Source organism: Belonocnema kinseyi, chromosome 6, assembly GCF_010883055.1.
Source record: "Belonocnema kinseyi isolate 2016_QV_RU_SX_M_011 chromosome 6, B_treatae_v1, whole genome shotgun sequence".
In the NCBI taxonomy this organism is placed as follows: Eukaryota; Metazoa; Arthropoda; class Insecta; order Hymenoptera; family Cynipidae; genus Belonocnema; species Belonocnema kinseyi.
In genome coordinates, this window is record NC_046662.1 from 142,491,202 (window position 1) to 142,501,310 (window position 10,109).

The window sequence follows — 10,109 nt, forward strand, 5'->3', positions numbered from 1 at the left end:
ACAGAATTTGAAATTAATAAAATTTACACGGTACTAATTTAAAAATTGGCTAATGTTACTATCTTACATATTTTTCACTTTTTTAACGTTTTTAGTTTAAAATTCATGAACCTTATTACTTTGAATTTCAAAATATTGTACAAATAGTAGTAGGTTGATTCAATGTACATATTAATACAAGACTTACGTGTAATCACAAAAATAATTAAAACGTTAAGAATAAACATTATTGTAAATAGTGTTTGTAACCAAATATTTTATAAACAAAGACGAATTTTGGGGCAGTTATTCGTAAAAAAATTCGGTTTCTAAATCAAAATGAGAATGAATAATAGCACTGCATGCTAAGATTCACTCTGTGAAAATTCCTGTGATATTTTATAATTACTACTAAACTATTATAAATTGTTCATACAAAAATTTAATAATACATTTTTATTATCATTTGTGACTAACTGAGGCATTCAACTTCATCTCATGCTATTTGAATGGAAGAAACCAATTCCTTGTACTTGAATTTCTAAAATTTCAAATTTATTCATCCAATTTGTTTATGAAACTAGCAATTGTTATATTTTACGATATTTTATGCTAATTTATTTTTTTAACTAAAAATTCCTCTTTTTAGGATCGGTATCATCCCCCCTCCCCCTATGTCATTTAATAATATCGTTAGACGATGAAGTGTGATAATATCTTACTGTTTTTTATTAATCAACAAAGTAGTTCCATTTTTTAAGAAGCAATTGAATTTTTAACTAAAAAAGATGAGTTCTCAACGACAAATGTAATAGTTGATATTTTAAGCAAGAAAATATCGCTAATTTAAATAAAAATCAGCTGAACAGAATAAAAAAGAACCACTTATTAATAAAAAAAGTTAAATCCTCACTCAAAGTAGGTGAATCTTCAACCAAAAAGTTATTTGCATTTTCAATCCAAATATAAGATTTCCGTAAAGTAGTTCAATTTTCAATAAAATACTTACAAATAGTTATGAAAAGGCATTCATTTTTTTTAAATTAAGTCAAATTAACAAACATTATTCTTTAAAGAATTTATTATTTATAACAATATTATCATATAATAATGCTAGAAGCGCGAAGTTTTTTCTAATATTTGACTACTTCAAATTATAATGAGGTTATAATTAAGTCATGTCAAAAAACATAATTGTTGCAAAATAAATAAATTATAACTTTCATAAATTGTACAGATCGAATGTTGAAAAAAAATCACACCATAAGTTTCAATGATCTAAATTGAACAATGAAACAACCAATTTGGAATTTTTTAAAATTATATCATTTTAAGCAATTTTAAGTGTAAAGCATTAAAACTTAAAAGATTACAATTTTTGTAATCAACATTTTTTAAATAAGAAGTTAAATCCTTTTTACTTTGAGTTGCCACAAATCAATAATTGTTCAATTGTTATTTATACATCAAAATTTGTTTTGAAATCGTGTTAAATATTCTTTAAAAAAATTTTTTTTTAATGAAAAATCATAAAACATTTTTACAGGAATCTTAAGTATATTTCGTTATTATCTGAAAAGTTTAAAAATCATTTAAACCCGCCAAAATCTTATATTAAGATTTTAAAAAATATATATTTTGTTGAGCTATTTAAATTAGTTTTGAATCTCTTAAAAACATCTAAATATCTTTTAACCTAATCGAATTTTTTCTAAAGTAATAATTGTTCGATTTTTATTTATTCTCCCAAATTTGTTTTTGGTTTTAAACTCTTTTTAGGAATTCTGTAAAAATAATGTTTAAAAGCAAAAATGCATTGAAAATTTTCCCATAAACTCTTAATCAATCCTGCAATATAAAAAAATATCTCAAAAGTTTCTAATTTTTCGATAAAATTTTGGAAATCTTTTGAAATCTTCTTCAATATTCTCTTCAAATTAATGTTCTAAAATAAAAATCCATTCATAATTTTCATAGGAATCTTAATGAAATTTTCGTGTATAATTTTTTTCGTATCTAATTTTATGGTGGGGGTGACAGTAGCAGGGCATAGTGCGAGTTGGGCATTTGCCATATTAATAGAGTAGCCGACACTCAAGGGTCTTTTGTTAAGCTTTCGGATTAAAATTTAGAAATAGATTTTTTTAATTTCAAAGTTAAAAGCCTAAAGCATAATAATTCGGAATCTACGGGTTTCGATGATTTCAGATATCTAAACTTTTGTTGAATGTTTAAAATTGGAATTAATAAGTTTCCCGCGGAGCTGAATACACGGCCCAGTGTTGGTCCAATTTTGGCAGCCAAAGGTCAGATAAATATATTGGGTCAAGTGTCACTTTTACCACTTTAAACCATGTTTGATTTAAATCGGCCCAGTGTTGAGCCAGTGCTGGCAGTCTATATTGGCTATTTATATTTGCCGATCCTCGACAGATATTTGGCTCAACCCGATAATAAGCGTAGAATAGAGAAAAATTAATATTTTCAGATTTCAGCGTAGAAGTGAAGATTATTCTATTATTTTGAATGCGCGATTTTCCCATCTGTCTAAAATGCCACAATAAGAATAAGATACCTCCTAAACTTCTTCTCTTTTATTTCCATAGCGACCGCCACACAGTTTTCTATTCTCCCAAAGAGAACGTGTGTTTGTAATATATTTAATTCCATCTAATTGTACCGGTAACGCACCTCACAGAGATATTTTTTATTACTCAGAAGTGGTCATATTTTAATTTGATTTAATTCCTTCTAATAAGTTCACAAAATATGTGTCATAAGTTCTTTTAATCCCTTCATACGGAATGTAAATTCTGAAATTTTAATTCTCACAAATTCAACTCTGCCTCTCTAGGGTCAAAATTATTTAAATTCACACATTTTCATAGATTTCTTTGTTGCATTTTTTAGGACGTTTAAATAAATCATACAAATATAATTAAATATAAATTTGAATATTTTTCGAATTTATAAGTTATAAAAATATATAATAATTAAAAATAGGTTAAATAAATGCTTTCGTTAAATTTTACGAAGTCGATTGGGAGGAATAGGATTTGCACTTTTTCTGTTCCCGTTGGGGGATTTTTAGGCGGAGGAAAAATCGCGTCTTCATAGGAATACAAATTCTTAATTTTTGTGAATTCAACGCTTGTTACCGAGTAGGTATTTCCTATAATTTTGAAGCCCACCAAAAACATAAAAAGTTAATTAGTAACAAAATGCGTACATGTGGAAATCAAAAATGTTAGTTGTGTTACAGAAATATGAGAGATATGAAAAAAAAAAGATAAATGCTTTCTTTCGCATAAGAGTTCTAAAAAAGCCCATGTGCCATATTTTCTTATTTTATATCTAAAATTCGTTTATTATTGTATGTTTTTGAAGGAAAAGATCTTGCAACATTTTTTTTTTAATAGAAAGGAATTTATTGAGAACTCCTCGAAAGGAACATTTTTCACAGCTTTTTCCCGTAACTCACATATTTTTCAAAATTGGATTTTTGTTATAAAATTATCACAATGATCACTTCTAATCAATTAGCTTTAGCTCTTTTTTGTAAAAATACAATTCTGAATAATTCTGGAACGCCGCAATAAAATTGAGTATAAGACAAAAAAAAACACTGTGCAGTTAAAGAATTGAAACATTTTTTTGGAAGTAATACACAAATTCAAATCTTAAGAAGTCTTTTTTTTAGTTAGAAGTTATATTAATTCCTCATAATCAAAATTTGAAGTTATATAAGTGCCTCTTTCCTTTATGAGTCATTGTATTATCAATTTGTTTTATTATAGAATTTTTATTTAATTTCAACATCTTAATTATATTATTTTTTCTCGTTATTGCTCATTATTTTTGTATTTTTAACATTTTAAAGGACCTCTTTTATTTTTTAGCTGTGTCACGTTGTTTGGTATACATAGGAATCCGAGAGATGGCAGTGGCTTTAAATGAAGCAATTTATTGTAAAAATATGTTGAGTTAGTATATTCTCTACTTTTATGCTTGGACCGTGTGCTCTCTGACGTGTGCATTGTTCATGTTGAAGCGAAATAAATGGTTGATTTTTTTTCTGTTGCTATATCCCAATGTCGTCCATATTTTACCAACAATTGCGCACGCAGTCGGGTATTATTGCCACACGTTTTAACCGTTCAACGTTTTGATGTAGTAGCCGAGTTTGTTGGTGCGGTACTCATGGCTTTGCGTTGTATGAGAATCGTCTCCTTAGTTCTTCTTTCTTTGCACATCTTTTTTCTGATTGACAAATGTTAGAATTTACTCATCTTGCCAATCAGTTTGCCTTGATAAGAAAGCCTAAGAACTGACGTGCACACAAACAAATTGTGAAACTTGAAATCATAAAATTTGAATAATTTCATAGACAGGTTTTCAGAATTGAGCCCAGTATTGACAAAGTGTTTGAATTCAAAAACTGGTGATTATTTTGTTAAGACAGTGATTTTGTGCATTTCAACGGCGGCAATTGTGAAATGAGCAGTGTCGGGATTAACGGCGAAAATCGAGAAAGAAATGGGCACGTGCTTGTGTGGGATCAAACTGGCCTGGAAGAAACAGACAGGCAGGCGCCAAAGCCAAGAGGTACATTTTCACATATAATTTTTCCATTTATCCTCTCTTCAACTCCTTAAATTCAAAACGTGACATTCCCCTGTAACTAGAAGTAAAAATTGATATTGAGCTATCTGATACACCACGCGCCGATTGTACTTGAAAGCAGACAATATGACCACGTGCTCTAAACCGTACCGGTCGTAGTCTTTTATTACACGCGATTCACGTCCCGTTCATTCATTGAGATATCAATTTAAAGGCCTTCTTTTTCATGTTCGATGATTATCTATATTATATGGTTAAACACCCTGGCGGACCAGAGGAACCGAATGAAGCCTCTACAAAGTACCCGTAAATATCTTTGCGTAAAGACCCCATTCGGTTCCTTTTTAAAAAACTAGAAAAAACAGCAAAATCAACTTTTAAATTGTTGAAATTCAGATTCTACGTTTAAATTCCCTATAGAAGTTCATGGAATAATTGCATTCGTTCTTTTTGCAACGGTAAAAAGTTTTAAAAAAATATAAGGCGTTCAACGCCTGTTGACTGCTACTTACAGGCGATGCGTTAGAAGTGTAGCAGTCAACAGGCGTTATACGTCTTATTTTTTTAAACTTTATACCGTTACAAACAAAAGCTATTGCGATTATTCCGTGGCCTTCTATAGGAAATTTAAACGTAGATCCCGAATTTTAATAATTTAAAAGTTGAATTTGCTGTTTTTTTTTTAAAAGGAACCGAATGGGGTCTTTACGGGTACTTTGTAGAGGCTCCATTTGGTTCCTTCGGTCCGCCAGGGCAGTGATCAATTTCATATATTTATTCCGTTTTGTGCTAATTGAGGGCTTTTTTCTGCGATACACTTAATTTACGTTATTACTGAAAAACCCAAGGTTGGATCCTAATAGTTTCCTTATTTTGACCCTTAGATGGTACGGTGAGCCAGGAGAACACAGACGGTACGGTGGGGTCCTCACGTACCCTAACTTTTTTGAAAGTTTTTAGTTGCTATAGTATCAGCACCCCTCTACTCAGCAATAAGAGCAGAACACTAATACTGTAACATGAGTTTGTTCTTTATAAAAATACATTTTTAAATCAACCTGGAGTTGGCGCTGGCCCCACCGTACCATCCCTACCGAAAGAAATCTCATGAGTTTTCTTCAGCGAAATAGCTTGGCCCATTTGAGTCTATAAACAAAGTCGATTTGAAACAAATTAGTCTCTGAGATAGTTTAAGAGATTTGGGTCCTTTTCAAGATCCTTTTAGTGTTGTTCCTTTTGTATTCGTCACGTACCAAGCGGGCAGAGTTATTTACAGTAGTTGGTCATGGCGAATCCGCTCTCCCTTTTTAAATTTCTCTTCAAATTATTAACACTTTTTTTTAATTGGTGAATTTTCTTATTATACTTATTTATAATTATAACTTATATACTGATATACAATTTTCGAGTTGAATTAAAAAATGTTGTCTTTTTTGGCGTATCTCATTCCATTTACGAGAAACGTTCTATTAATTCCAATTTTAAGCATTAAAAAAAAAGTTCGGTGTCTGAAGTCATCGAAACCCGTAGATACCGAAGTATTATGTTTTAGGCTGTTAACTATGAAATTAAAAAAAAATTACTTCTAAATTTTAATCCTAAAGCTTCACAAAGGACCCCTGAGTGTCGGCTACTCTGTCGGCTACTCTATTGAGATAGCCTCGCTGCTTGTTATTTATGATCGTATTCTTATTTCAATTTCGGAAAGGATATTTTAAAGCCTTCAGACCATTTAAACAAGCTTCCTGGACCTTTAAAAATATCTACCTGAGTGCCTGCGGAGATTTTCTCTGAGCTTCTTTGACCTAAAGAATTTTTAGTATATACTCAAAGGTTCTTTTCGGTAGGGCGCACACTTTTTTTGTGTTTTTTTTTCAAAAAAATTTTGATATTGCTATTAACGTGTGTGTATACCCTACTGAAAGAAATCTCTGAGTTTTCTTTAGCGAAATAGCTTGGCCCATTTGAGTTTATAAACAAAGTCGATTTGAAACAAAATAGTCTCTGAGATAGTTTGAGAGATTTGGGTCCTTTTCAAGATCCTTCTAGTGGTCGTTTTAAGAATGGTGCGACGGTAATATAAGGTTCCTTTTGTATTCGTCACGTACCGGGCGGGTAGAGTTATTTACAGTAGTTGGTCGTGGCTAATCCGCTCTCCCTTTTTAAATTTCTCTTCAAATTATTAACACTTTTTTTTAATTGGTGAATTTTCTCGTTATACCTATTTATAATTATAACTTATATACTGATATACAATTTTCTAGTTGAATTCAAAAATGTTGTCTTTTTTGGCGCATCTCATTCCATGTACGAGAAACGTTTTATTAATTCCAATTTTAAGAATTAAAAAAAAGAGTTAGATATTTGAAGTCATCGAAACCCATAGATTCCGAATTATTATGTTTTAGGCTGTTAACTATGAAATGAAAAAAATCTACTTCTAAATTTTAATCCGAAAGCTTAACAAAGGACCCTTGAGTGTCGGCTACTCTATTGAGATAGCCTCTCTGGCTTGTTATTTATGCTAGTATTCTTATTTCAATTTCGGAAAGGATATTTTAAAGCCTTCAGACCATTTAAACGAGCTTCCTGGACATTTAAAAATATCTACCTGAGTGCCTACGGAGATTTTCTCTGAGCTTCTTTGACCTAAAGAATTTTTAGTATATACTCAAAGATTCTTTTCGGTAGGGCGCACACTTTTTGGACTTACAAATAAACATAGTAACTAATCTCCCGAAACTAACCTTGTTTGCAGGCAATCAAAAAAGTTTATTTCATAAATAATCTCCAAATTATCGGAAACGCAGAGATGAAAAACGACGTAACCTCAAAATAATGCACATGCATATCATTTTTATTTAGCACAATATATTTTTTTTGTTATTATCCCTAAAAAAAGTCCGGGGGCGTCGGTTATAATATTCTATAACATCTCAGTATTCAGTTTTAAAATTTTTTAATTTTTGTGGGGAAAAACCAAGGGAACTGTACCCGATTGAACACACGACGAAGTATCACATGCCCTTAATTGTACTACCTTTCTCCTTCTTTCTCTGTAGGTAAAATTGTTGCTCTTTGGGTAGGATGTTAAATCTATATTATCCGTTGCTCCTCGCAGGAAATCACTGTTTTAGCAAAGATTTCTCAAAAATACCGATAAAGTAAAAGCAGTGGTTCTGACATGATTTACAAAATAACAAATTACTATAAAATTATAATACTTCTGTAATTTTAATCCTTATTTTATTTGTGAAATTAGTGAGAATATTAAAGGATTGTCGCATACATTAATCTTAATGCAAAGTTTGCAATTAAGTAAATATTTATTTTTTGAATTGTTATTACACAAATCCGGTCTATTAAGTGTAAAGAATATAAATGTTTATTTACAATGGATAAAGAAACATGTATTACATTTTCAATTTCTTTCAGCAACTTTTTATTAAATTATTTGATACAATTTAATCAATATTGACCCTAGATTAGAAATAAACTGCACCAATCGATTCCATGTATAAAATAACTCCATAAACTTGTACTAAATTTTAGGTCCCGGAAGCTGGAATTACAACATTGTCATATTGATGTGGGCACTATGCCATAATTTAGTGCTTATTTAGTGCTAATTTATGCTGCAGAAAAAAAATTTGGTGCCCGATAATTTTGGCCAAAAACATGTAGTAATGCTAGCTTCAGCTGAAGCCACAACTCCGGTATGCGAAACTCGGAAACTATTAGTGATATCAAATTCTCCTTTTCGCAGGAATTTATTGCTAATTAAGTGCTCTGTATTTATGCCTTGCAAAAAATCCGGGCACTTTTTTTACCAAAACCGTGTAGTAATGCTGGCTACAGGTGACTCTGGTATGCGAAACTCGGAAACAATTAGTGATATCAAGATCTGCTCTGCGCAGGAATTTAGTGCTAATTGAGTGCTAATATATGCTGCAAAAACTAAATTTTGTGCCCGGTAATTTTGATCACAAACATGTAGTAATGCTAGCTTCAGGTGACTCTGGTATGTGAAACTCGGAAACTATTAGTGGTATCAAGATCAGCTTTGCGCAGGAATTTAGTGCTAATTAAGTGCTAATATATTCTGCAAAAACTAAATTTTGTGCCCGGTAATTTTGGCCAAAAACATGTAGTAATGCTAGCTTCAGCTGAAGCCACAACTCCGGTATGCGAAACTCGGAAACTATTAGTGATATCAAATTCTCCTTTTCGCAGGAATTTAGTGCTAATTAAGTGCTCTGAATTTATCCCTTGCAAAAAATCCGGGCACTTTTTTTTTACCAAAAACGTGTAGTAATGCTGGCTTCAGGTGACTCTGGTATGCGAAACTCGGAAACTATTAGTTATATCAATATCTGCTTTGCGTAGGAATTTAGTGCGAAATAATTGCTAATATATTCTGCGAAAACTAAATTTTGTGCCCGGTAATTTTGATCAAAAACATGTAGCAATGCTAGCTTCAGGTGACTCTGGTATGCGAAGCTCGGAAACTATTAGTGATATAAAATTCTCCTTTTCGCAGGAATTTAGTGCTAATTAAGTGCTCTGGATTTGTGCTATGCAAAAAATCCGGACAGTTTTTTTTTACCAAAAACGTGTGGTAATGCTGGCTGGAGGTAACTGGTGTTGTGAAACTCGGAAACTATTAGTGATATCAGGATCCGCTTTACGCAGGAATTTAGTGAATGTAAAAATTTTGTAATGACAAACGAGTTAAGTGAAGTAATTTAGATCAATGAGAGTGTTACTTTAGAAGGTAAGTGATTTTTCATAGCTTACTATGATGTATTGTCTGTCAATGTGAATTAATATTTTCCCAAATCATCAGATTTTTCGATAGGGTGATTTAACGACATTTCCCCGAACTCGCTTATCTTTCTCTTCCCTCTTCTCGTTCGCCCAATGTTTTGACAAAGTATACTTTTTCGAAAAAATCGATGAATAGGAGAGACTTAAAATTTTCATGTCGGATTTTTTGTCATGATTTTCTCAATAGTCAACTGGTGAAAGAGAAACCATCTTTAGTTTTCTGTGGATATTCGTCTTGTCCACAGCTTCGGAATCGCTAACCGCATACGAGTTTATTAAATTTGTTCCTTTGTTTTTGCTTGTTATCATTGGTTATTGTTATTATTTGTTACAATTGTTTTTATTAGTTTTGTTTAAAAATGGAAGATGAAACGAATGTTAGGCCAGGGAGGCCGAAGAAAGTGCCTGATAGTGTGATAGTTAACGCTATTAAAAAAAGGAAATCAGATCTTTTTCGATCTGATGGTGGAACTAAAATAGTTTCAAAAAAGGCCAAAGTTTGGAAAGATTTTTCAGCTGATTTAAACAGAGAACTTGCACCTGAAACAATCTACAACCTGATGCTTAAACCAAATTTCCAAAGCTGCATTACATTAGGAAAGGACATAATCAATAGAAAAGTGTTCTCAACTGCCAATAACGATGACTTGATGTTCACAGAGGAAGAAGAAGTGAGCGAT

The 10,109-nt window shown here is 31.5% G+C and overlaps 1 protein-coding gene across 3 annotated transcripts in view; it reads left to right on the forward strand.

The window, feature by feature from the left end:
• The window catches only part of LOC117174760 (putative inorganic phosphate cotransporter), an 822,629-nt gene that overhangs the window by 293,628 nt on the left and 518,892 nt on the right, over positions 1–10,109 (forward strand). The window contains exon 1 of one of the 3 annotated variants that reach the window (XM_033364110.1): positions 3,995–4,584. The exons of the other annotated variants lie outside the window; for them this stretch is intronic. Coding sequence (XP_033220001.1) covers positions 4,476–4,584 — 109 coding nt within the window. The 5' untranslated portion in view covers positions 3,995–4,475. Of the gene's footprint in view, positions 1–3,994; positions 4,585–10,109 lie in introns of those variants that run through there. 3 annotated transcript variants of the gene reach the window in all.